This window comes from Paralichthys olivaceus, chromosome 11 (genome assembly GCF_024713975.1).
Source record: "Paralichthys olivaceus isolate ysfri-2021 chromosome 11, ASM2471397v2, whole genome shotgun sequence".
NCBI classification, from domain to species: Eukaryota; Metazoa; Chordata; class Actinopteri; order Pleuronectiformes; family Paralichthyidae; genus Paralichthys; species Paralichthys olivaceus.
In genome coordinates this window covers 6,895,558-6,923,215 of record NC_091103.1, presented here as the reverse complement: position 1 = coordinate 6,923,215, position 27,658 = coordinate 6,895,558, and the positions used below count along the sequence as shown (strand labels likewise).

General features: G+C 40.9%; 2 protein-coding genes across 2 annotated transcripts; one reads left to right on the top strand and one right to left on the bottom strand.

The window, feature by feature from the left end:
- Nucleotides 1-584: 584 nt before the first annotated feature.
- LOC109634364 (myelin protein zero-like protein 2) lies at nt 585-16,983 on the bottom strand. The gene is made up of 5 exons (XM_020094818.2): nt 16,721-16,983; nt 4,641-4,810; nt 4,092-4,302; nt 3,454-3,625; nt 585-2,052 (listed from the first exon to the last, which is right to left on the bottom strand). Exons 1-5 carry the CDS (start codon nt 16,773-16,775, stop codon nt 1,893-1,895), a joined length of 768 nt encoding a protein of 255 aa, XP_019950377.2. The 5' UTR covers nt 16,776-16,983; the 3' UTR covers nt 585-1,892.
- A 4,073-nt stretch (nt 16,984-21,056) lies between these two features.
- LOC109634477 (T-cell surface glycoprotein CD3 epsilon chain) lies at nt 21,057-26,083 on the top strand. Its single transcript, XM_020094967.2, has 5 exons — nt 21,057-21,361; nt 22,364-22,522; nt 22,611-22,751; nt 23,434-23,486; nt 24,512-26,083. The coding sequence occupies exons 1-5, from the start codon at nt 21,280-21,282 to the stop codon at nt 24,569-24,571; spliced, it is 495 nt and encodes a 164-aa protein (XP_019950526.1). The 5' UTR covers nt 21,057-21,279; the 3' UTR covers nt 24,572-26,083.
- Nucleotides 26,084-27,658: the final 1,575 nt, after the last annotated feature.

Sequence of the window (27,658 nt, the reverse complement as noted above, 5' to 3'; positions counted from 1 at the left end):
ACACTAGTGCACATGTAATTATTTGGCTTTGGATAAACACACCTCTCTCCTGCCCTGTCCCTCATTTTAGCGTTAGTCATCCATGCTCTGACCAAATCTAATCACACACACACACACACACACACACACACACACACACACACACACACACACTGTCGATCTGTCACTCAGTAACTAAAGCTGCACCTAGAGGAACAGACTTTTATCAATGCATACACACACACACAGGAGTAACATATTCATGGGCATGAACGATATCATCCGGCAAACAAGGAAAACCATATTTAAGTCACACATTAAAGGTAACGTGATACATATTGAACCTGCCACAAATTAAACAACGATTTCTCGCTGTAACAGGTAAACAAGCAAAGCTCTGCAGACAGCCACAGCATAAGCACACAACTGGAGTACATTAAAAATAATGATGCATAATAAATGCTGGATAATGAGATTCCTCTCTTACATAATAGATGAGTTCTGTCAAATCACGTCAAGTTATGTGTGATTGTTTGCTTCCGGGGCCAACTGGTGTGTTTGCACAGATCAGCTTTGTGTAGGGAAATGTATTTGATTAAAAAAAAGAGGATATAAAGGCATTTTTATTATAAAACCTTGTTTTTTTTTTTATAAAATCTCTAAAGCAAACAGTGACATACAAACAGTACAAAATACTTCTGGTATTATCTATAAAAATAGGCAGAAAAGATAAATCGACAAACATATTGCTCAGTATAAAGTCACAAGTACAAAATTCTGTCACAAAAAGAAGACAGTTACAATCATTTGTTAGTAGACGTGATGCATTCACAGATGCACGGTGAGAAAAGAGGCATTCAAGGACGTTTTGCAATCAAAGGGTTTTCAGATCTGACTGTGCACTCCAAAACGCAACTCGACACAACACAACACATTTTGCGTCCATGTGTTTTTGTCACTCACTGCTCAGGTATTTGGCCTTCAGGCTACATACAGGAAACATTATATGAATGCTTTTTTATTCCAAGTTATCTGACGGGAAGTGTTGTAAGGCCCTTAACCTGTGGAGGACAATGCTGCTTTAAATAACTCTCTTTGTCCATTACAGAGGTACTCCATTATTTTTCAACCTGGGTCATAAATTGCACTTTCTTTTGGAATCCATCCATTAGATCAACTAGGTCATAGTTGCCCCTGAAGATTTAATTGTAGCCACTGCCACTGAGTTGCCCAATAATTTAGTGGACCAATACACATTTTTATTTTTATTTACACACTCACATTTATAAATGTAGCCGAGGTTGAAAAATACCACCATACCCTTTTAAGTCAAGAAATTGTTTGTATACGTTATTGACGTCTTTTTAAATATAACTTATAACATCACTCTACAATACTTCCATGCCAGGATTTTTGGTGAACTTCAGTGCTTGTTGCAGCTGATTTTAATGTCTTCTGACACTTGACAAGGTCAGCGTCTAGAAGTTACTGAACACAGATTGACTCCTTCCTCCTTCACGACAGTGGACGCTACAGCTTCAGGATCATCACGCCTCTCACTTCATAAACCCTGCTGGTTTTTTCCAGCATGTTTTGCCCCATATGAATATTTTTGGACTCTCTCTAAAGCAGAGTCGCTGTAGTTTGGATTCTGCTTCAAATGACTTGATCATTATCAAAACCATCCCTCCAATCTCTTTGTTCTTGTTTGGAAACTTTTCAACAGAACTTTCTTTCCGTTTTCCTACAATTCAGAAACAAAGTGCTTGTTTCTGACTCTGCAGCAGCAGTGCTCTCTTCATCTAGCCTCCACTCAGCACAACCCTGGAATTAAATCCATGGGTGCCATCTGGGCATCCCTCCAGCGAGCTTCCTGGCTACACGTCAGTTTTTCTGTCTCTATCGCCACTTCCTCAGTCAGAGTCATCGTCACCATCGTCGTCGTCTGAGCTCGGGCCCTCCTCCTCTGAGGAGCTTGGGTCTTTGGTGCTGGCCTCTGAGATCATGCCATCTGAGCTGTCAATCTCTATGGACGTCTCTGACATGTAAAGGTGGAAGGACCTCGATGGGTGGCTGGGACACACACACACAGAGGGGAAAGGGAGATATGCACCAAGGGGAGGTAAGAGCAACATAGCACACATCCACACACACACAGCGATGTGCATTCATGCTTGACATATTTGTGAATTATTTATGTACATGCATAAGCATAGGTCCCACACAAAGAAAGAGGACAAAGACAAGCAGACAGCTACACACACACCAGCAGGGACAAAGGGTTAGAATCACTCAAGGTTAAGTCCCATTTTGAGAGCAAAGGCCGGCTTAAAATATCTGTTTACCCATCTTCATCTGATTTGGGTAAAATTGTTTCCTTCCTTCCCAAAGTTTTTCAGTCACAGATTCAGTTTGGAGTCTGAATAAAATCGATCATAACAAGATCACAGTTAAGTTGTCAACTTTTCCCTGAGAGGCTTGGCTTTTGAAGTCCGGAGCGAACATTATCGCAACAAGGTAAACAGTCGCAGCACCCATTACAGAAAGATCTGAAAACCCAATAGAGAAGCAAAGAAGTCCTGCAGGCCCAGAAAAAAGTTGTTTTTGACAAAATAGCTGATTGTTTGAAACAGACAAAAGGCCTTTATACATGGTAAAGAATGCAACCTCAATTAAATGTATATATAATAAAATAGAAATTTAATGTAGAATTATTACTGCATTTAATTATGTGCTATTTTTTTCATAAAAGGATGAAATGTCTGTTTCCAACAAATGATCATCATCAGGTCTTGATTACTTTCTTCTGCAGCAGACACCAAAACCACTCTTATAACACCAAAGGATCTCAGCAAAATACAGCGATACAACTTCAGCAGTGAAACAAAATGGAAATGTACAACAGCTGACATTTATGAACACCAAAAAAATCTTTGCTTTGTTTCCCTTCATGTGGTAACTGAAATTCAATTTTCAGTTACCACATGATAGTATGAAATGATGAACATGCTCATTTGTTGTGTCACAGTTTCTATTGTTTTGTTGAAATAATATATCATACACAGGGTTTGCGTATGATATGCAGGAGTGGGTCAAATGTATTAGTAGGGAACAGCAGGAATACACCATTGTTCTACATCTACATCATCAGACATTTACTCTAAACAGGAAATGTGTTCGGAAGCCCAAGCTGAACGAGATACAGTGTCTACAGCTTTCCATACATGGACGCATTTTGGTTTTATTTCTGCTTTATTGACAGCTGCCCTCCTGGTCCAGGTTGGGAGCTGCGGCAGGACCACGGAGAGGAGGGAGGAAGTGAAGTGTCCAGTTTAGAAATAGAGCCCAACGGCCCAAGAAAGAGTGCCACATGCCCCGAAACGCCCAGACTAAGACGGGGAGAGAGAGAGAGAGAGAGAGTGTGTGGCTCCCCCTGTTCCTCTCTCTCCCCTTCTGTCCTTCTATTGGTCTTACCACGCAGTGGGATCTTTTCTCTCTTTGCGGGGAGCCTCCTCGTTCCCCTCCTGCTGCCTCTGTCTCCGTTTCGTGCACCTCCTGCAGTACAGGATGATGACGATGAGGAGGACCACTGCAGTGATGCCGCCCGCGATGGCCAAGGCCAAATGGAGAAGTTGGGAGAAAGAAGCTGTAGGTGAGAAGGAAAGAAAGGAAGCCAGACTGAGATGTGTTGTGGTGCATGATGGTTATCCCAGTTGGTCAGTCAGTTTGGTCCAGAGTGAAATGTTGTGTGGATTGCTGTTTATACACACCTTCAAATGCCTCAGAGGATAAATCCCAATGCATACGGTGCTGCCCTGACATTTCCTCTCACCTCTAGCGCCACCATGAAGTATATATTTTTGATGGTTAAGTTAAAAGTCAACAAATGCTGGCAACATTGCCATTTAATTTGGCACAGACATTACAATTCCAAATAAAATGTATTGGAATGACTTTGGTGATCATCCCAGTTTTTCCAGGATTGTTTGTTCATAGAACATGAGATATAATTATGATACTTTATTTGTTGCAGTTGTTAACCTAAGAGTCACTGGCTGTAATGAAACACAACAATTTTCATATCGTACATCAATATGTTTAAATCTGCCGACCTGTGGAGACGACACGCAGATGAATCTCTCCAACCGATCCGTGGACGTCCGGCGGATTCTTGACCTGGCAGATGTAAGTCCCGTTGTAGGTGAACTTGACCTCACGAATTATGATGGAGGCGTCTTGGCCCATGATGTCACCGGCCCAAGAGACGTGCTTCCTGAAAATGCCTTCTACAGGAGGATAGGGTCGTTGCTGGTAGTGGAACACCTACAGGTGGAATTTGAAAAGCAGATTTGCTTTTAGCAACAAAAAGACAGAAAGTCACAGCAAACAAAGACTAGAGCTGCTGGGGAAGGATAATATTTTATTCTTAGGGAGAACGACAAGACACAAACCCAGACCTCATTATGCGCACACACACTCACTCACACTCACACACATACGTATACAAACACAGGCTGTCTTGGATGCTCCGTAGGGAGCCCGATGACTCACCAACTCCTCTCTCAGTTGGTTGAGGGGGTGGATCCGCCCTGACACAATGCGGGAGGTTTGAGGTTTGATCGCTCTTTCTTCCACACACACACACACACACACACACTCACCGATTCCTCTCCGCCTTTTTTGAGCGGTCTAAAGGTCCACGAGATGACAATTGCGTTGGGATTAATAGGAGAGGAACTCTGAAATGTGCACTTGAGACGAGCGTCCGTCCCGTTGACTGCCTCCATTTCCCCATATGTGTATATACGCATCCCGCTGACCCGCAGCACACCTGCAAAATACAAGCATATAGCACAGCAGCAAAGGTTACTAACAGAGAAGAATGCCCCGTTTCCAGTAGCAAAATCAATACATACATACATACATAGCTTACATGAAAGCTTTTGAAAAGAAACACAAATAACTGACAAAAATACAGAGCAAAAGATGCAGTTTGAGTTCACCCTCATCAGTATTTTTCTGCCTTGTGAGTGCATGCAGTGTACCAATTGACCTTATCTCTGCCTACGCAGAGCTGCTGCAAGGAAAATCACTAACTCTTGAGGCGTCGCAGTAACTGTGTTAGATACATATGGTATATAACACGCTGAAGCCCTACAGGCTGGTCCCATGGCTGAAAGTATACAAGATTAGATCTGCAGGCAGTAAGTGAACTTCCTTCATAAAAATCTGCTTCATTACATCTAGAAAGTCCAAACTGATTTCAGGTCAGTAGGCTGATTTTGTGACACTTAATGAATAATTGCCACTTTAGCCACACTACTGCAGCAGAGAGCCGAGGCTGAAATTGAAAGTCTGCTGTATATTATATGGATATGGACTATATCAATCTTTACACTATGTGATAGACCTATTAGATGGAGAATGAATGGATTGGAAGAGTGGACAGAGATATTGGCAACAATCTGGCTCTTCCACATAATGATGGATGGAGCTTGCTAGAGTGGAGCGAGCGCCAACGCACATATACAGTACACCGCACAAAAACACACACTCACACAAATGCATGCCCCCTCCCAAGCAGAGACATGCTGCAAGCTGCCTTTCTGCCTGGCAGCTGGTCAAAATCATGTCAGAAACCAGACGATCATGTCTCCCTCTCATGTTGATGAGTCTCGTTATTAAGTCACATCCAACTTTATTCTGGAGCAGCCCAGTGAGAATGTACGTATGAGGCTCTGGACGTCTGCGTGCCTCCTGTCCAGTTCAGACCAGCCCGGACTATTTATAGGGGGAGCTCCATATGCCACAATATTATCAGGAGCCATGTCTAGCCTTGTTTAAGACAATGCACTGGCACACAGCAGAGCGTCCATCTGCAGAGCTATAGCAGCCAGTGTGCTTCAGGGGAGCCAAAACCTGTCCTATCGTCATCAGCACACTGCATAGGAGGAATCTGCAGAACAAGTTAAACACTGATGAGGGCTCTGGCTATCAGACAGACTTGAGTTTAAGCAGAAGCGCTGTCACTTTATATATACGTTTCATCCCCGGCTTCGGGTTTCTTCAGGCAGCATCAGTGTTATAAGATTGATAAGGACTGTACAATACAGTTGCTTTCTAACACGGATATGAATCGAATCTTAAAGGACCTCAGCCCTGAAAAGATGAATTAAGATCCAGTCTGCAATTGAAAATGTTGATTAAGTAAACTAAAGTGGGCCTTCCCAATGCTAAATGGCAACATACCCAAAGGCTCCAGACTGGTTATAAATAACAAGTCTAGGAAAGAGGGCAAATTGAGCCATATCACATCCCCTGCATTATAATCACAGTGAGCATTGAGTCTGGAGGAACTGGGATAAAGTCAGTGGGGTTTTGGCTCCTCTGGCAACTTGTTCTTTTCCTTATCAGACTGGAAAGAGTTTCCTGTGGGCCGGGATGAGAGAGCGGGGTGACCAGACGGCCCCCGCACAGCATCAAACAGACAGGCTTCTCTCTCATCGCCGGGTCCTGACAGCAGCAGCTATAAGTGTTTTAAATGAGCCTGATGAAACCTGGGAGGGGCGTGATGGAGTGAGTGATACAGACAGAGTGCTCACAACAACAAAAGTCCTTCTGAGCAAAAAGCAGAGTCTTGTTTCAGAATTAAAATGTATTTTTCTCAAATGGAAATAAAGGTTTTGGGGCAGTAAAACTGATTTTTTGATTATTCCCCATTAGTGTTATGGACGTTTTCTGGAAGCTGGTGAAAGGAGAACTCAGGTATCATAGTTACTTAGGTTCTTAGAATCTTATAGATTAGACTCCAATTTGGATCAATCATTTTCTGCGTGAGTCAAGAAAGATGTTGAAACTGTTTGGTTTGAGTAGTAGACAACGCAACACATCTTACACCTCAGGCATCGCTGACATTGTATTATTTAAAGAAGAATGTGACACTGACTTTATTTTGGTATAAAATGAGATAAGATGTATAATTTGATCTGATGGAAGGTGAAGGGAGAAAACCTCCAGTGTAAAAGAAACACTGATGTTAGTGAATCAAACTTCATGCGATTGATTCAGGGCTGGCTGTACCCGGCTATACCTAGTAATAAGTGTGTGTATGTGTGTGTGTGCTTGTACTTGTGCGTGTGTGTGTGTGTGTGTCAGCAGAAGCATCTGAGCCACAAAGTAAAGGTCTCATATTCCATGTGACAAAGACAAACAGAGGGAATGGAGGAGTGGGGTCCAGAAATAAAACTGTATATTGAATTGCATGTCTCACAAAAACATCGGCTTCGTGCTTCATTTCAGACTATGCTTGGTTTCCTGTTTTTTGCAAGACGTTAGACGTGTGTTACATGTTTGTCTGGTCTGTTCATCACTGTGTCCCTTTGTATGTATTCCTATTAACCTTTACTCTTTCTTACTTGTGTGATATGAGCCTGTCATTATTACAATTATGACATGAAATGTGATGAGAATCTCATTTGTGTTTTTCTATGTAATATGCGTAAAATTCAATATTTTACTGTGTGATCGTTAAATTGATGGATTTTTAATTTTTAACTTTTAAAGCACCTTGTAACTGTTTTGAAAGGTGCTGTAGAAATACACGTTATTATTATTATTATACTGACATTACTATTATTATTAATAATAATCTATTTAACATTCTTATGTCAGAGTATAGTGCACATGGTTATCTTAGCAATGTAGCATGAAAAGATTCATCGTGCTGTTAAAATCCAGAAAAAAAACAGGTCCACAAGTCGTAGGCACCTCAATTATAATCAACCATTCAGTTTACACAACATCAATTAAAATAAGCTTCGCTAATCTGCTTTAAACAACAACAAAAATCCCTGCTTACAACCCTGCGCTCTCTTCTGACACAAGCTGAGCTGAAGAAGAATTACAGTTAATTGGGCCTTTTCAAAGGCAGAGTGGATATTAGTGAAATGACGGAACATTTAAGGCTGTGTACAGTGCCTCAATTACTACAATCATCTGTCCCTGGGGCAAAAAGTACACAATTGCTATTAAATCAGTCATTAGCAGGCCCTAATTGGAAAAGAGGGATGTGTGCCATTACATGAGTGAGGACATTTAAGTGCAGATTTTTTTTTGCACATTTAGAGAAAGAGAGGACAGAGATAAATAAGCACAAACGAGAGAGCGAGCTTAAGTGGTGAGCCAGAGCAGGGTGATCGAGTTGATGAGTGAGTACGAGGTGTATGGATGAAGCTGGAGGGAAAGCAAAATGATGGAAATGCATTTTTCTCCATAAGTGCAGTCACATAATGAGGGGATAATGCCAATTTGTTGTTTGCTTGTTTGTCTGTCCTTTCTTTCAGTCCAGCCCGTCTCTCCGTCCAGTCTGAGTTGCTCACTTGTTTATGTCTGGACATCCTGCCAGTGCTGACCACACCCGGCACACAGAGACACACAGAGAGAGGGAGCTCTCATGGCCTATTAAGATGGAGTTATTTACCCAAGAGGAGGGCAGGGCAGGCGTGAGGAAAATACATGAATTTGTCCTAATGATGTTGACTGACTGACAAAAAGAAATGTGTTAAAAGGTATAAAATGCTGTGAAATGCGAAGATGTTCTATTCCACTCTATTCTGGTAATTCAAAAGATATAATTAAATCATATCTTATGACATTTTTTTTCCGTTGTGCTGACACTTTGATGCCTGGTCACCTGAACTTAAAAAAAGATTGAGCCAATTAAGGAATCACTTCAGCATCTCCTGTGTATGTGTGTGTTTGTCAGTATTTGTGTGTGTGTGTGTGCGCGCGCGTGTGTTAGTGTGGTATTACTCATGTTGTGAGGACCTAAATCTCATCTCACATTCTAGGGACAAACCCGCAGGTCATAATGTGATGATTAAATTTTGAGGTGGATAATTGATTCAGTCAAATCAATGTAAGTCAATGTAATGTCCTATGCAGTCATGGTGACGTGACTGTGTGTGTGTTGGCTTGGCATCTTCCTGATGGATCCATATGGACAAAGAGTGCACACATACAAACACGCACCCCATTATATGTAGCCTGCCAGTGTTGGCATTAGTCCATGAAACATATTTGTCAATATGTCCAGTCATGTCATTATAAAATGAACTTGCTGAACCTTTAAAGTCTTTTATTCTACCTGTCAACATGACTTGGTACAAACTGCGCAGGTCCACTTTCATTCCTGAAGCCAAAGAGGGCAAATATTTTAATCTGCAGTAAAATAATCAAAGCAAGCCCAGGAGAGTGTGATTAGGTCTGCTTGGCTTGGCAGTCATCCCGAGAGAGTCTAAAAGCCATAATATTTCACCCAATGTCGAAGAGTGATGGCAGCATAAAGCACATAACAATACCCATATGATTTACTGTGTCTTTAGTGTAAAATATGTAGCTGTGCATTCATACATGCTGCCTGCTATTCTGCTATAGTTGAAAAAACACATCCTGGGTTTGGCACTAACCACATTTTCAATAAATCAATAAACTAGAATGGCACTCAGAGAGTGTTTACCTCAACAGTCCGCTTATGAAACCACATTTAAATTCAGTAGATCCAGGTTTTTATTTGTATCTGCAGCAAATTGCACACACTCATAAATATCAGTCCCCTAAACATGATTGATTTTTTTTCAAGATCCATTAATTATTTGCTGAGAAATCAAGGACGATGAAAATCACCCAGTCTCTCATGTTGATAATACTAAAGGAAAAAACAAACAAACGCAGATGAAAACATAACGTCCTTGGCAGAGGTAATAAACTAGCTCCTCTTTCAGATACACATCTGAATGAACATGGTCGCACAAATTCACTACACATTTCCTGTGTGCATCCATGCCCAGAGGAAGTCACTCAAGTGTATTGTACTGAATCTAGTAACTGAACAACAAAATATTCACTTACTTCTTCTGCCAAGTTTAAATTTCACTCTTAAATCATAGATATATTCTGCCGACAGACACACAGACAAACAGAACTGTCCATTGAGATATATTTGTTCTACTTAGTAACTGTAACCAAGGACGGCATTTCCAAAGCTCTGCAGTGTTTCACACTGCAGAGAGGCATGCTCGGTATATTGAACTCTTTTCACAACTGCTCAGCAAACACTCCCAGGTATTCTAAATATTTCTTCTGTAAATATCATAAAAAATAGTCTGAAGAGTGAACAAACACGTCCGCCTCAGTGCTCAATCCAGATCTATGTCAGTGTTTTTTGTATCACTTGTTTAAGTTTTAGGGTTTGTGGGTGCAGTTACTTATAAATACTCTAAATCGCAGACCACAGACACAATGTCCGATTTAAGTGATTTTTTTAAATATTATAATCGCCAGAATGCACGCACTAGACGATTTGGGCACAACGTAAGACCACACACGTGCCAGTTTTAAAAAACGATTTCAGAGACTTGGGATCTCATAGAACCAAATGTTATCAAACGTGACTTCAGAAGAATAACATGGAGGAGGATCGACAGTCAGATTTGATATCTGTTGTTTTTAGTCACAATAATACAACGACATTTGACATCTGAGCCAATTATCCTAAATATTAAACATTTAATGACAAGATCTTGAACATAAAGATTGTGACTTTAAGGCCTCCTGGATTTAAAGAGAATGGAGAACATGCTGGATAAATCAAGTATAGCTGGCCTAACTCTCAGAATCAAGAAATTGGTTTCATTACATTATCCCTCGATGGTCTGTGTTTGTACCTTTCCTCTCTTCATTATGGCTCACAAACAAAGGGACCACCGGGGGGGAAACCTGAGTTTGTGTAGCACCGATTTTGGAGGAAATACTTAGGACCAAACACACAGAGCTCGGAGGATCACAAAGAGCCTCTTCTCTTCATTGAGAGAGTTTTCACAAGCTCAGGTCAGTTTTCCTCTCCTCTTTTTTTTTTTTTTTTTAAACAATGCAGATCTTTCATGTTGGGCTGGGAAGAGTAGTTTCAGGTAACACTATGTTCTCAGAGGGAGAGTGGTTGAATGAGAGGGAGCCCCTGATATGGACACAACTGTTTTTGTATTATAGTTGTGTATTTTCTTTGTGCAGGCTTCCGTTCCTTCCACTTGCCACGTCCATACAGTTGTGCCAAAACAAGCAAAAGCCCTATAAGGCCAAAGGTACAGTATGTGATTATTTTGTGTACTTTTGGTCAGGGGCTGTTTTTCTTTGTCTGGGCCCCTTTGTTCCAGTAAAGGGAAATCTCAGTTATATTGCAGAAACTGTTGTGCATGTCACTTTGCAGCTTAAGTTAGTAGAAGGTTCAACATTGCACAGTGGGTTAGGTTCACTACCTCCACCAAGGAGGTTTTGTTTTTCACCCCTTATCCGTTCGTTTGTAAGTTAGACGACACAAAAACAACAGAAGGGATTTCCATGACTCTTGGTGGAAGGATGTGGCATGGGTCAGGGAGGAACCCATTTCATTTTGATCCAGGAATTCTCATTAGTTTCTTTAACATTGTGAAATAGGGCGGGTTAGTTTTTTGTTTTGTTGTTTTTCATTAATCATTTCGTAAATCAGGCATATTAAGGCACCATATATCTATAAGTGTGTGAAATGTGGTGCAGCTTGATAGTTTAGAAATAGTTTTCTCAGTTTGGGCTGAAAAGCCTGACCTGAACCCAATGGAACGGTAACTGCAGGTGAAACCAACATCTTATCCAACTTATTAATGCACTTGAGTGTAAATGGAAGCAAAATCTGCAGCCAGGTACTAAAACCTATAGTAGATTCTTCCAGGTCTTCTCAGAAGAGTAAAGACTGTTAATGCTAACCACCCCTGGGCTGTTTTGTCCAGTTTTGAATGCTTTTGATTTTCAGCCTAACATTGCTGATATAACCACACTGTTTAAGTTTTACTTTGCATTGTATATCAACATATTGGGCCCAAAAACACACAAAACATATCACATGATTTCAAGCTGGAATGGATAAAAGAGGCCGACTTGTGCTACTATCACATTAACTAAAGATTCAGGCATCCAGTGGACACATGCAAGTAACACAACATAGGGACTGTCGCTCTGAAACTATATTCCTTCCTCTTCTGTTAATGCATTACATGATTTTAACTTATTTTATGGAGTTTCTGCACAGATAGACAATAAAAGAGCATGTGTGGGACTGTCGTTGGATGTTCTGCTGAGGGAGTTTGACTGCCTGCAGGTGGCACTGCAGAGTTTAACTCTAGCCACATCCATGTTGACTATCCTTACTCATGTCTGTTACTCCACACAAAGAAAAATAAAATGTAGCCAGAGACAAACCAGACCTCAGGAGTTTGGAAGAGCAAATCTTAAAAGCTTTCATTTACTTGATTTATGGGGATTTACTATTTGAAAAAACAAAGTTGCTATTTTGACACTTTCCTCCAGCCCTATACCAAACTGTAGAGAACTACTGAGGTGTGTGTGAAAACACTCTGAAGGTCAGTCCAAACAAAGACCAAGCATCACTCTCTTTCTTTGAAACTCTTTCTTCCTCTCCTTCTTTTCCCCCTCCACCTGCTTCCTCCAGGGCAATTGTAATTCATCAGGCAGCAGCGTCCAGAGGAAACGTGTAGCGGGTGAGTGAGGATAAGAGTTTAATCCATCAAACCTCTTCCACTCTCGCCTCGCAGCTGACTCAACAACTTCTCCCCAGGATTACAGCCCCCCCCCCCCCCCCCCCTCATCCCCCCAGGAGGGTTCCAGTGTGTATATGTTTCGATCAACATCGCTGCAAGCCCACGGGCTTCTGGTGGATGGATAATCTGACCCTTGAAAGACAGTCTGATGCTGGACTGGCCTATTATGTTTATTGTTCTACAGTGGTGTGAATCAGAGTGAATCCAGATAAATAGGTCAGCAACTGATGAAATGTACACAGAACACAAGGAGGTCCTGACCTCTGAACGCCACCAATTTTTTTCAAATAAGGTTCAGTTTAGTTGACACTATACTCAGCCTATGAAAACACTTGAATGTTTACTGTGGATCTGAAGGGAGTGTTTAAGGCAAGAGTGGACCAGAAATAGCAAAGGAAAAGAAGAGAAGTATTCCTCCCTCATGTAGCCACTGGGAATATTATATTTAACCAAGAATGGTAAACTGGCTGGACACTGGACTGCTGTGCTATATTTAAAGTCCCAGTGCTATAACTTCAACTGGCAGCAAAGCCAGAAAACCAGCCTGGTATGTGTCAGTGATGTGGGCTTCAAGTGATATGAAATTAATCACAACCCTTTCCGACTCTGGCAGTTTAATTTGGAGATGGTGCCTAATCTGGAACCAATCCTTTGTGTTCCGACAGCCAGAAAAACTGGTTTGATTCTGTCACCACCAACACTTTGTCAGTCTTCAAGCCGTTTTTACGTCCTGGGCTGGAGGCAGGATTATCATGACCACCAAGACCAATAAGAGTCACCAAAACATTTCAACCACCATTAAACAGTTTATGTAGCGTGTATTCTGCGAAAAGATTGAATATTTTTATGGATGCCAAAGCGAGGCAGCGGTTCTCGTTTCTGTGGAAGAGAAGTGTTTTCTTCTTCTCTGGTCATCAGCTCAAGTGCAAGATAAACTAGAAGGAGCCTAATGAACAAAGTCTGAGTTCGAGTGGCTGCAGCAGAATAAGAGAGGAGCACAGAACAGATGAACAAACTGTCCAATCTTATAAGAGGGTACAGGGACCACACTTGGGAGAAGCAGCAATAGGAGATCAGAGACACGTACAGTGACGTAATGACGTAGCACTGGAGGCTCTGGCAAACTGGTTCTTAAGAGGTTTGCAAGTTGAATCAACTTCGAAGCAGCCTTTGCACTACAGCTTCAGTTTCACCATAGTTGAAAACTCAAGTCATTAAAGAGCTCAAGTGTGACCAAACCCTTGAAGTTCATCTCTTTCGATCCACCCACTAACCCCTCCTCTGTCACTCCCTGGTTAACACCCTCATTCATCTTAATAGTTGAGTGCAATGTCAAATAATTAGAGAGCAAAACAGGATTAAGAATTTACATTTATCAGTCTGTCGTCTCTAAATCTGCAGAACTCAGACAGTGAAAATCCACCTGGCTCACTGTGGATCTGTTGATGCTCTTTTAAAGCAGTTGATTCATTCCACATGCCATAAACCAAGAGAGGGTTTTGCTTTCACTGATCTACCTGTTTACCCTAACTCTAAATAGTTTTGAGAACCAGTAATGTAGGAATGTGCGACACTGACAGAAACCCATGCTGCTGACAAACTTACATTTGTGCAGACGCAGAAGGACATTGATCTTAACCCTTCATGAGCAACACTTTCCATTCCAAGAACATTTCAAATCTCTGTTTTACATTTGAAGCTGAGCACAGTCCTTTGAATTAAACTGTACACAGGGAGTGTCTCGCCTTCACACCGCAACATTGATTTGCCCTGAGCCCTTTTGTGTTGAGGATTGGTGCGTTCTTGCATGTGAGCACGTCATTGTCAACCCAACACACCCCAAGGCAATCACATCCCAACACAAAGGCCAGACGTCCTCCGAGCTAGGTCAACACACGGCGCGAGAGAAACATGTCAAAAAAACCATAACCGCGCTGTGCTACACTGACCCATTATTGTGGTGAGATTAGAGGCGTTGTGGAAGAGAGATAACTCCATCATCGGGGTAAACAGACACAAGCTGTGTGTCGAATGTGAACCCGACAGGGTTAAACTTGATAATCAGCCTGCTTATGTACCTGGTATGCTGGTATGTGTGTGATCCAGGTATTACTCATGTTGTGGGGACCTTCTTTATGCCAGTCCCTCTGATGTCAATCATTAAATGTGAAGGTAAAGACGTGTGTCAAGGTTAGTTAAAGGTTAAGATCAGAGTTGGGGATAAGGTTATATTTAGTGTTAGCCAAGTAGTAAATATGGTTGTTTGGGTAAGTCTCCCAGAAATCCATGAAGTCGTTAAGTGTGTATGTGCTAAACCAGTAAGTCAGGACAGGTTTGTACACGTCACTGTCTGTGAACTCCCAGCTTCTGGTAAAAGGAAGTGTTAGAGGAAGACAAGAGAAATTAAAGTAAAGCACAGAAAAAACATATTGTCAACAGCAGAGGATTTAAAAACTTAAATCTTCTGCATGTCAGTGAAACATAACATTTTGAGAGGTTCCTCATTAGCCAGTCACAGCATGGCTAAAAAGAAGAGGTTTGAAAGTCGTCAGAGTAAACTGATCTGAATTCAGTTTATGTATATCGTCTTTAAAAAATGCTGGCTGTTGTAAGATTACAGCTGACTGATCAAACATCACTGTCTCCTTTTCAAATATTTCACCCTGAATGCATTTTAACGGCAGAGCATTTATCTTTGAGAGTGATTTTTAACACCTCCGAACCTGCTGCGATTGCAGGAGAGAGGAGGGAGATCACTCTGCTCTGTCTGGGCTCCTCACAGCACATCTGCAAATGAACACGAACTTACTTTGATCAGTGCAACGGATATGAACACAGTGGAGCGCTGATGGGTAAAGACAGAATTGAGACGAGATAGAAAATAGGAGGGAATTACTTTTGGTCATTCAGTTAGCTGCAGTTGTGTCGCGACAACAACAGACATATGAGAACTGAGATGCCGCAGAGCTGTTATCACTTCCAACATGTCTTTCTTCATCCACATGCTTTTATTTGATCATCTATCTCTCTTCATCCACACAGTCCTGAACGTAATCACTCTGTGTGTCAGCCTGTGCCTGTGTTTTTTGACTAATCTGCCAGCACATGCTCACTGTCAACACAAGCAGCTTGCTACTGAGCTGAATCCTTACATGATGCTTTGGCAGTGGATGGACACATTCAATCAATATAATCCACTTAGCTGGGATGGACACGGATAAATTCAAGGTTAAACAACCTGGTGGAATGAATTGCCTCTGATGGCAAATCATGATCAACATTAGAGCATGCTCCATTAGTGCCATTATTGGATGAAGCATTGATGGGCGCATCTATAACAAATGATGTGATCTATTAGTGTTTATTTGCATGGTTATTGTGTATCTGACAACTTGTTTTGATTCATCTGACATATCCTGGAGTTCCCTTTGCACGGGAAGCAGGTGGACTTATCTGCGTCCAGCGGGCCACTTAGCAGCCTCTGTGCGCGTAAGCACGGATGCACATTAATAGGCAGGAAAGGAGCGAGTTTGCATAAACAATGCGATCAGGAGTTGTTGCCGACAAACGGCTTACTGTAAAGTCATTATGTTGTCAGGAGTGGCCCTCGCGGTGGCTGCTTCAGCGGCCCACCCGGTGCCATCGTGCCAAGTTCTCCACTTCCCAATGACGCACGGCGGGCGCGCACAGATGGAGGCTGTAGGTCTCCCCGCGGAGCTTTCACTAATCAGGCTTTCTCTTCTACTCTGAATCGTAATTGTCCGGAGCGTGTCTAAGGGTCATCCTGTTGTGTCTTTAGGTTATTCTGGGGGATGTGGAAAAACACTGAGTGTAAACATCTGGAGTACTCGGCCAGTTTACTATGGTAGTATTTTGATTTATTTATCTATTTTGGTGATTCTATTTACTTATAGGCTATTGTGTAACCCTAACAATATTTTGATTCACTGTATTAACCGTAGAATAGTTGTAACATCTCAAACACACAAACTTAAGATACATCACACAAAACACGTAATTCCAAGTGTTGAGCACCAGCCCACATTGAAGCAGGACCTTTTCACTCCACTCATACCAAACCACAAGGGTCTCACCTGAAGCTGCGAGTCCGCACAGGACGGTGAAGAAATAGAGCCCCTTTACGCACATTGGATGGACTCTCCGACCACCAACACACCGGGAGTCAACTAAACCGCACAGAGACTCTTGCGCCACCAATTCTCAGAGACAGCACACACGAGCGACGACTCTCTAGATCCCTTTTTTCGAGGGGGGGTGAAGAAGTGTGTTTACGCCGAGTCTTCTCCACCACCTCGTTTCTCCAAAGACGCGTCCCAACTCGCCGCTGCCCTCATACACTACATTTGAGCACCCTCCCACCGCAGTTTCCGGGCGGAGTAACAAAGTCACCCCCTCTCCTCGCTGCATTTATCTCTCTTTATAAAACACACACACACACACACACACACACACACACACACACACACACACACACCCAAAGCCTGCAAATTCTTGATAGTCACCCAACCTGTTGTTCTGCTGCGTAAAATGCGTGGTGTCGTGCCACAGCTGTTGCGCAAACACATGTTCAGGTGTTGTACAGTGGAAAAACACATATAATGTAATTCTGTGAGGGTGAATGTTGACAGTCACACTTTTGTTTAGTTTGATTATTACTACAAGAATCCATTCTTCATTATCACCTCCGTTTGTTTGTTTGTTCTTAAGCAAGAGTGATTAACACAACACTCGGTGGTAAGATGTTTTTTGTGTCAATAAAAAAAAACTATAATTATTGGTGAGGATCCAGATCATGGAGGATCCAGGATTTTTCTAAAACATTGTCATAGTTCGTTTTGGTTGATTCCTCACAGAACAAGTTAAGGATCTTGATGAAATGAAATTCACACATGTTTAGAGAGTGATATCTATAAATGTGGGAATTTTGGTGCAGCTTGTTTGAATTACAGGAGACTGTTGGGCCTTGGCAGAGGTATCTGCTCCTCTGAGGGAAATTCGTTTTGTTTTTTCTGTTCTACATGTTTCAGTCGCCAACTACTTCCACACATACTTCAACCAATCTCACCCAAATGGTATCGACTGTTCAGTATATAAGATGAATGACACATCTGCACTTATTCAGAAATTAAGACGATATATAAACGCTGCCATCTTCTGCATTTGTAGCCAGAGTCTGCACGACAGCGATAAGGGGTTGGATCTGTGAGGTCCCTTCAATACTCGCACTCAACCAATAGGGGGGTCAGTCTCAGCTGTCAGTCATAAAGTTTCAACCCACTTTTGTAGCATCAAATAACTAATTAAAACCAAACTTATTGGAAAAAGCCAGCGCTTGGACAAACCATCTTTGAGAAAATGTTTTTGACGTGTATTTTGACTTTTTGGTTGGGTCCATGTCCCATCTGCCAATGTGGAGGAGGCAAGATTTAGAAATCTATACTGCAGCCAGCCACCAGGAGGCAAATGGGGGGCTTTGGCCTCTCTTTTGGGGGAACGGTCCTGTCGTCTATCTTTGTAAACAGTCTGTGGTTTGACCACAGAGAGCCGGATGACAGAAGCCTTGACGTCAGTTTTTCAGCCTCCATTTAACAACTCAAAACGTGAAGGTGTGTCTTTGTCCTGTGTTGTTCTTCCGTTTGACTTCTCATGCGATTGTCCGTGTTTTGTCGATTCTTGAAACAAATTGTTCAAAAATGAAAATTCACTCATTTTCTACTCACCACTATGCCGATGGAGCGGTGGGGGAAGTGTTTGAGTCCACAAAACAGTTTTAGTTTCAGGGGAACAGTGTTGCAGCCAAATCCGATACCACTGAAATAACTGGTGACTCCTTTTATCAAACGTGAAAAAACAATCATACAAAATGCCTCCATACTGCTCCTGTGGTATCATCCAAGTGTCCTAAGACTCAAACACTTCACCCACCCCTCCATAGAGGTAGTGGTGAGTAGATAATGAGTGAATTTTCCTTTTCTGTGAACTATCAGAACTTTAATCAGTTAAAGTCGAGTGATGATTCATTCTCAGTGGCAGGATCGTCACTCAGAGTTCTCCTATAGGTACAAAAAAAAACCTGTCCCCAGGAAGATCTGACTGTTGATCACATTCCATCACTTCATTATCTCTAAAAGTGTCTGTTACTTCGGAGTGTATGAGGAGAAATTACAAATATATGCAGCCCTGGTTTTCAGAAGTGAGAGAAAGCCATTTCCTCAAACTCTCCCAGCTTCTTGAACTCATGATCTTCAGCTCATTGAAGTTTTTAAAACCATATATTTCAGTAAATTATGGAAATTATGGTACAGCTTTCAATTTCCACTGCTGTTCAATAGTTTTTTTCAGTGAGTTTATTTCAGTCGTCTTCTACTTCAGGTACAGACGTCAACCTTTTTTCAACATGTTCAACTCATTTGTCTGTTTTCGTTTTTTACCACAAAAGACTTTGAACATGCAGCATGACTAAGCAAAGCATTCCACCAGCTCAGCACTCCCACTGCATTTTCAGGAAATGTATTTTCTATTTATGATTCAATCTGATGTGCAGTAATTCAGTAAATCGTTTCGAAATACACACTCCTTCATGACTGCTGTTAAATGTTACATAGTACATGACTTCATGCTGAAGGCTGTGCTGGTGTCTCCAGGTTTATTCTACTGTGAGAATAATGTTTGACTTGATTCAAATGTTTGACTGCAAATATCCATGTATCCATCTATCAAGTCAAAGTGTGTGACTTCTTCACATCTTATCAGATGGTTGAGAAGAGAATTTCATTTTACCCAGATGATGTCTGAGAAAGTCAACAACACCAAAGGGACAGTGAAATAGCGATGAGACATCTTCGAGATCAGAAAGGACACATGCTGGGATGCTGATGTGATGTGAGAGCAGCAGAAGGCTGTGCAGTTTTTCACTACGGCATGAAACTGGTTACTGGTTTGAACCACATGGGGGCAGAGCCGCACTTTGATGTGAAGCCTGTCAGAAAGATGAGAAACGCTGCAGCTCTCTGCTCTATACGTCTGTCATGTCAACATATTTCACTCAACTATACCACTCCCAATAAGTGAAACACTGTGGACTGACAAGTGCAATTCCAGTTATGTTCAGCTTCAGAAAGATGTTTGAAAACCCCACCAGACAACAGATAATAGTTAACAACATTAACTGTAGCTGGTGCAGCATGTTTCAAATACAACCAGCTGCAGTAAATATCACAGTGAATATCAGTTTTGTAACATTCATGAGCTCAGAGCAGCAAAAAAATACAACATTTTAAAAAAGTATCTCTCCCATTGACAATGATTGAAGATTTTAGAAAGTTTTAAGAAATTCTGGTTTGAGTCTGGAACTCATCTTCCTCTCCAGCGAGATGATCGCTTTGTTCGATGAGTCCTCAGCTCATCATGAAGATGCCGCCGTTGGACCGTTTGACCTCTGACCTTCTGGACAGCAGCAGCTTGTGATCAACACTCACAACTTAGTGGCCATTTGTTATTAGAGTTATCCATGATTCACCAAGGCAAATGTATTTTCTAACAAAACAAAGACTTATAACTAATCTAAAACACATTGGTGGCTATTCATTGATCATTAGTGTGTGTCATACTTGACCACCAGAATGTATTTTACATAAAAAAAGAAAAGTATGTGCTGTAAAACGAAAAGTATGAGCGGTAAAGCTCAGTTCTTGATCTGTGAACAACCCGCTGAAGAGAGAGGTAAGGCTAAATAAAAATCACAAAATGGGTTCCTCAGTAGTCTTTATTCAGTTACTGTACGCTAACAAATATTCCTTTCATGTGTCAGAGAGCGGAATGTTTAATGTGAGCAGCTTGCAGGACAGAAAATGACTTCTGTGTACATGGTATATGTATCTCAATATGAAATATGGAGATAAAGTGGCCAATAAGCCTTGGTGGAGGTAAACGCCCTTTCAGTTTTGTATCGTGTTACTCCAATTTATTCATTTGTTTTTCTGCACTCAGAATTATTCTATGAAAAGAAATCACTTATTATCTTAACATTTGTAACATATTGACAAAAATTATGACGACGCCCTCTCAATGCAATTAAGAACTTGACTTGTTTAATTGTATTTGAGTTTTGGTTTATTGGGCCAAAGAAATAAACGAAACCTACATTCAGAGACTAAATTGAATGCAGCGATCCTGACTGATCCTGACTCTGACATGTGAAGTGTTCTAGTTGCATCAGTACATTTAAGATGTGAGATCAACAGTTGTGCTGAGCTACATGAAAAATAAAGAGACCTGTCTAAAAAGCTCTGCAAAAGTACTAATATCTCATTTACACTGCGGCTATAGCATTTCTTAATAATTTAGATCATTTAAATCAATTGTAATAAATAATATTTTACTTTTTACTTGAGCTTTAACTGTAAATTCATCTCGACTTCCTGTATGTGTGTGTGTGTGTGTGTGTGTGTGTGTGTGTGTGTGTGTGTGTGTGCGTTTAGAGAGAGTAAGAAAAAGAGAGAGGGTGTGGGAGAGAAGGTTGTCTGTGTTACCGAGCAGGCAGACTGATGTTTGTATCTTGAAGCTACTTTCTCACATCTGCTCTATACAATAATAACATATAGAAGCTCAGAACAGAATCAGGGGTCGTCTGATGAAAATCAACACCATGGATGTCCGGGCAGTCATCGCCATGACGCTCCTCCTGTATGTAGCTGCCGATGACAGCGAGCCTGGTAAATATCTAACTGCTCTGAGGGTGGTTTCGACTCTGCTTCATCTTTCCAAGTCATGTATTGTCATTAGGCTCATTTAGATTTAGAACAACACACATTCTGATGATAATATTACATTTCAGAGAATGTTTAACAAAACCGCTCGAATTTCCTGTATTTCATTTGTGTGCTGTATCTACTGTATTGAAAAGGTCTGTGTTTTTCCATGTGATGCACCAGACTGAACTCTAATCTTTCCCTCGGATTTGTGTTTCCTTTGCAGTAGAGTATAGATGCATTTTATTTTGATAGTTTGATGTATTTTGGTATCGTTCCTGACTGTTATTTGACACGTGTCTTAGCGTGGTGTATTACACAGTAAGACATAGAACATATCAGTAACCCCATGTTGAAATGAATGATTTACTATATTATTATATTGTATTATATACAGTGTATATATATATATATATATATATGTTTCAGTAAAATCTAAATCACTTCCATTCTGTGTACAAAGGTTTTTTCAATACAAGAGTAAATATGATTCTGATATGAAGAGGTGTCTTTGTTCAAAAAGCTAAAACAGGGATTAAAAGTAGATGTGTCTATTGCTGGGGTGAGATTTCGGAACAAAACATATACAAAACTTAAAATGTTTAATTTGTTAATTTTTTAAAAATAATTTACAAAAACTGTGTTTGAGGGCTACACATGTAAAAGTTTTAAGGCATCTAGAGGCATTTGCTTCTGCTTGAACTTTTGTCTGTCAATATATATTGTGAAGACAGTTCAGACTTTGTTTACACTGCTGACATTGTTTACAGTTGCTTTACAATATGTGATGATGACTGAATGAATCAATCAATTCAAAAAATGATTTTAGATATACAAAAGGGAGGTTTGGTCTTGGACACCCACCTCATGCCCATATAAAGAAACGTGGAGTAAGGATGTTGATGAAGTGATGAAATGAAGCTAAAACTCAACATGCCATGTGTTTTTCTTTTCTTCTTTTTCCAGTAACATTCGAGGGGGAATATTTCACAATGAGGTGTCCAGGAGAACAGAAATTGTTCAAGGATAATAGTGATGCGAACAATACTGTACAGTACCACGATCAAACCAAAGGCTTGTATAGATGTGAAAAGGGAAAATATTTTTTCTACGTGAAAGCAAATTGTGAGTAAAGGGTCTTTTAATGTCTCACCTGAGTCAGGTGTCCTATTCTGAGCAAACACTTTTGTAACTGCTGTTCTTTGTTCCCTAGTGTGTTTAAATTGTTTCAACCTGGACGGAGCTTTGTTCGCTCAGGTCATCGCTGTGGACATGACCGGGACGATAATTCTGATGATAGTCATCTATAGGTGCACCAAGAAACGCTCAGCTGGATCTACAAACACCTCAAAAGGTAAAGATTTTACAGTTTCTGTGCTGGACGTTGTTTGCATAGCTTTTAACAGTCAATGGTGCAGAGTGAGAAAACTTTGTGTTCATCCTGCCTGGTTTATCTGGAATGGACACAAAATTAAACAGAATTTGCTTTATTACTGTTTACGTGTGTGGTTTATTATAAGTTTTAGTGATTGACCAAACTCTTTTTTTTTTTTACATCGCTTATCGACTATTTCAGATGTCTCTTCAGCGATTGACACAATCTTCAAAGTTCACAACTTATAAAAATGAAACTCTGTAATTCAGCTCTATGTAAGTTATTGCAGCAACACACAAGGGTTGTGCTTTCACTTTGGGGATGAATTGGGAACCAGGGAAGCGATTTAATGAATGTTGTTGAGTTGTAGGTCCACTGATGTCGTTTGACTGAGGCACATGTAATTCACGTTTTTCTTGATGCATGCTGATTTTTTAGGTGAGCTTTTGCAGCTGATGTGGCCCTTTGAAATTCTAAATTCACCTGACGCCGAAGAGTGCTGACTCGCCATATAGATTAGATTTTGGCTCCAGGGACATTTTACAAGGAGATTTATCCTGATGTAAGAAAAGCTGATACAACTTGTCTGCATACACAGTGAAGCACAAAGCTTTTTAAGTAATATGTGCTTGGTCACAGTATTGTTGTCATTACTTTGCAGCACCTGCTCGTGCAGTAGGCCGTGCACCACCTGTCCCATCTCCTGACTATGAGGTAGGTTTTGTTTTTCGTCCAATGTCCATTAATTCCTTGATGAACTCAATGAAAGAGGGGTGCCAAGAAAGGAAAGTGCTCAGGACACAACCCCACAGTTTCTCTTAAGAATGTTTGTGACACCAGCCACACGCTCAGATGTCTGTCTACGACACAATAAATGGTAGATGCCTGGAAATCTTCTCTGATGCTTCCAGTTATCTGATTCTTTCTCAAGTGTACTGAAGAGAGGACATAAGTTTGGATATGCATGTATCTGTAGCCGTGCTCTACAGATACTATATTGTTACAGCCTCCCATAGGTGATGAAAAAATTCGAAAAAGGCATTTCATTAGCAGCATTTTGAATGTGAGGTGAAAAAGTGATCGGAAAAAGTGAACTCAGCAGAGAGAAATGTGGGTTTGCATCTGTTAATAATGAGCTTCGATGAGAGATGGAACTTCTCATGTTGGCAATTTATTTGTTCGAGGCAGTCCCAGCTGACATTGAGTTCAGCTCCAGAATTATAGTTAAATATTTTGTCATTGTAAATAAAACTGGATAAAGTGACAATTTTAAATCATTGTCCATGGGCGAGATATTTAGATACCCAAATTGCCCCTGAGCGCTGTGCAGAGTGATGGATGAAAGAGAGAGTGCTGCACAGATGCACTGTACGACGATCCTCAGATGAGGGCTTGACAATTGTTTCTATATTTCATTTTACCCCATCGACGGTGATATGTTGTGGTTTCTCTCATGTGACAAATGTACTTATTGTAAGTCACTTTAGACAAAAGCGTCTGCTAAAGGCCCTAAATGTAAATGTAAATGTGGGATGTGTGTGTGAATGGGTGTATGGCAAAACTGTGAAGCTCTTTGATTGGCCACCAAGACAAGAAGAGCGCTATGTAAACACACCATTTAACAATAATATTGAAAATTGTGTATTGCTTTCTCACCATCTAAAACAAACAACTATCACACAGTTTAGTGGTTATATGACACTGATCCACCTAACACTGTATATGTTGTGTTTTGGCAGCCACTGAACCCGCACACTCGCGCCCAGGACCCTTACTCTATTGTGAACAGGACGGGATAAAGTCACATGACCTGACTGCACCAGGACACTGGTTTAAAGGCTGCACCGACAAAAGCATTAACACCATGCTCCCAGTTTGTGCAGCGGTGACCTGGAATCTAGTTTGTGGGATTTTCAGTATTTGCAAATTATACTGAAAAACTACTTTCCTCTCCAGAAATCATCCCTAAAGAAACCATCAACAGCGTGTATAGATTCAGGGGAATGTTCACATTGCTTTTGTGTGTTGCTGTTGATTTGTTGCAGTCATTTACAACCTGAGGGTACTTCAGCAGCTCAGCTTATTTGAAATTGACTAATTGTCATGTTCATGATCATGTTTAGGAAGGAAAATAATTACAAAAATAACATGGAATTGCAAAATTGGTACACTGCTAATCTCAAATGTGTTTATTGTAACAAAAATAAAGAGAGTTTTCTCCGGGATCAGCTGTAATTCCTTGACACAGAGTCCATGGAAACAAGTCATCAGAATGCCTAGACAAAGCTCAATGACGGACCTTTAAAAGAAAGGAAATCTACTGGTTTTCTTTGCTGTGAAATGAAACTGAACAGTTTTATAAACCCGTTATATCAATAGCTATTGAAAGAGAGGGGACAGTGAAGAGGAACAGGAACAAATCCTGCGCAGGACTCAGGTTAAGCGTGGTGCAGCAGGCAGAGGCAGTTCAAGACGTATAAATTCTGCTGTGGAGATTAAGTGTTGTTGTTCATCAACACTGGCCTCCGACCTCATCACACAGAACTCTGTTGATATCTTCGTCGATGTGTTCTGCATGTGTGGCCCCGCATTTTCATACTGAAATTTTTTTTACATTTTTGCGTCAGTCGTGCGTTAACCTCGTCAACTCACACACTGGATCTTCTGCTCTGCATCGGCTCCTTCTGACTTTCTGCGGATCTTTCCGCTCAGTCCCCTGGTAAAAAAGACTGCAAGAAGTCTGAAGGCTCTCACTCGGACATTTGTATTCAAACATATAGCCTCTATGGAGAATGTCCCGAGGATCTGCTGAGTTCAGAGCATGTCTGAAAGCAGCTTAACATAACTAAGATGCTTTCAGACATATCAGACATTTCAGACAGATCGTGTTTAACCACAAAGAGTAAACTCAGTTTAGTGGATTATGTGTCCAGTTTGTGAGCCCTTTTAGAAAGGCAGTGTAGTATATGTCAGATAAAAAAAAGCTTGAGAACAAGCGCTGTCAACTAATTTGGAAGAAATATTTGAAAGCGGTGAGCAACACAGGTTTACTTTCATGTCTGTTGTATCTGTGTGAAGCCAGAAATCTCTCTCTTGTTCTTTAATATCCACTCACCCCTCTGTGCGGTCCTGCAATCCAATTCAACTGTTCTGCCGTTAATCTACTGTAATGGTGCCATTCATTGTCTTGCTTTGTAAAGTAAATTTATTTTTGAGTGTACTGTACCCTTTAATATAATACGTTGACAGAGTGTACTGTAAAAATCATTACTTTTCATTTTGAATAAAAAGATATAGATTGTTTTTGTGTACATGCAGTTGTCAGTTTATTAGGTACACCTCACCAAACCCATGTAGCCTGAATACCACAGCACCACAACAAAGGTTAAAGTGTTGGCTTCTGGTTGTAACTATATGTGAGAGAGATATGATCATTTCACAGTCTATGGTGATGTCAAACTTTGATGCATTACACAGAAAGGGGTTTCTGTTATCTTTAAGTTTTCACCAATGTCCGTTTGTTTTTTAGATGATTTGTTTCTTTGTTTTTAAGCAAGATTACACAAAAACTGCTGGACGGATTATTAGGAGACTTGGTGGAAGGATGAGGATGAGGTATAGGTCCCATAAAATGCTGATGTCGTAGGACAGGGCATTTGACTATATTTTCGCTGATTTCTCTGAGGATAATGGATCAATCTAAGATGGATTGATTGAAATTGAAGGGACTGTTGTGTCTTGTGCTCTACTGAATGCCATTAAAGCTATTATTTCGTCTAGTGCAGTTCCCTGTTTTACACCTCCCTGTTTGAAATAGGTTGTTTTCTGTTTCTGTTTTCTTGGCCTGTGTTAAAGCTGTGGAGCTGCTTCAGAATTATTCCTCGTTATTAGTGAGTCCTCCTCAAACAACACTGTCCCTTTTTAGTGTTTGGGTGCTGGACGTTGGGTGCAGAGCCTTTTATAAACAGTCTATGGTGCAGTGTGCCATTAAAAAATGATCTCATCCTACCTGGTTTATCTGCAGTTAAGATTTTATAGCAAGTTTATTCATAAAATTACTTTTCAGGTATTGTGCAAGTTTGATTGCTTTTCTTAACCGTTGTTAATTTTCATGCATTGCACGTCAGCTATTTCAGAAGTCTGTTAAGCAACTGACACAAGCTACAGCCCCAACCTTTCTGAAGGAGATATAATTGTTTCGGGGAATTAGTAGGTAGACTAATTTGTCCACCAAGACTAAATATCATAGAAACCCCTCTCTGTATGCCACAAAACACCACCAGAGTCTCATGGTTGGAAACAGTGCTGAGATGCTTCTACAGATACCACTTTATGCAGTAAAAGAAGCAGTCTTGAAGCCACAGCTCATATCCGCAGTACAACTGAAAGCACACAATCATCATCTGTATCCGTCTTCATCAGACAGCTTTGTGCGAGCGACACACCATTCTGTTGTTGCATACGTTTGTGAAACGTTTCACAATGTTTATGCACATATTTCATAAGAAAGAGTGGAAATGTTGTGTCACACTTCGGGCTCCTGTTTATGTGTATGTGTGTGTGTGTGTGTGTGTGTATATTTTCCAATGAGCACAGCTGCACTGATGTAAAAGACGATGGGAAACACTGTGTCACATAACATTTCTTTTTCTTCTGCAGACTGATGGTGATAAACTACACTGAGTGTTAGCTCAGACGTTCTGTGTTTAGTGGAAACACTGCAGTTACTTGCTCAGTTATCTTAATCTGCTGTGTTTGTGTGATGATGAAATAAAGGGGTAGAGGTGAAAGGGGGATGCGGTGGGGGTGGGGCGGTTTAAGGTGTGATCTTCTCTCTGACTGTCTTGAGTCGAACTGCTCCCACACACAGACTAACAGCTGCCTGA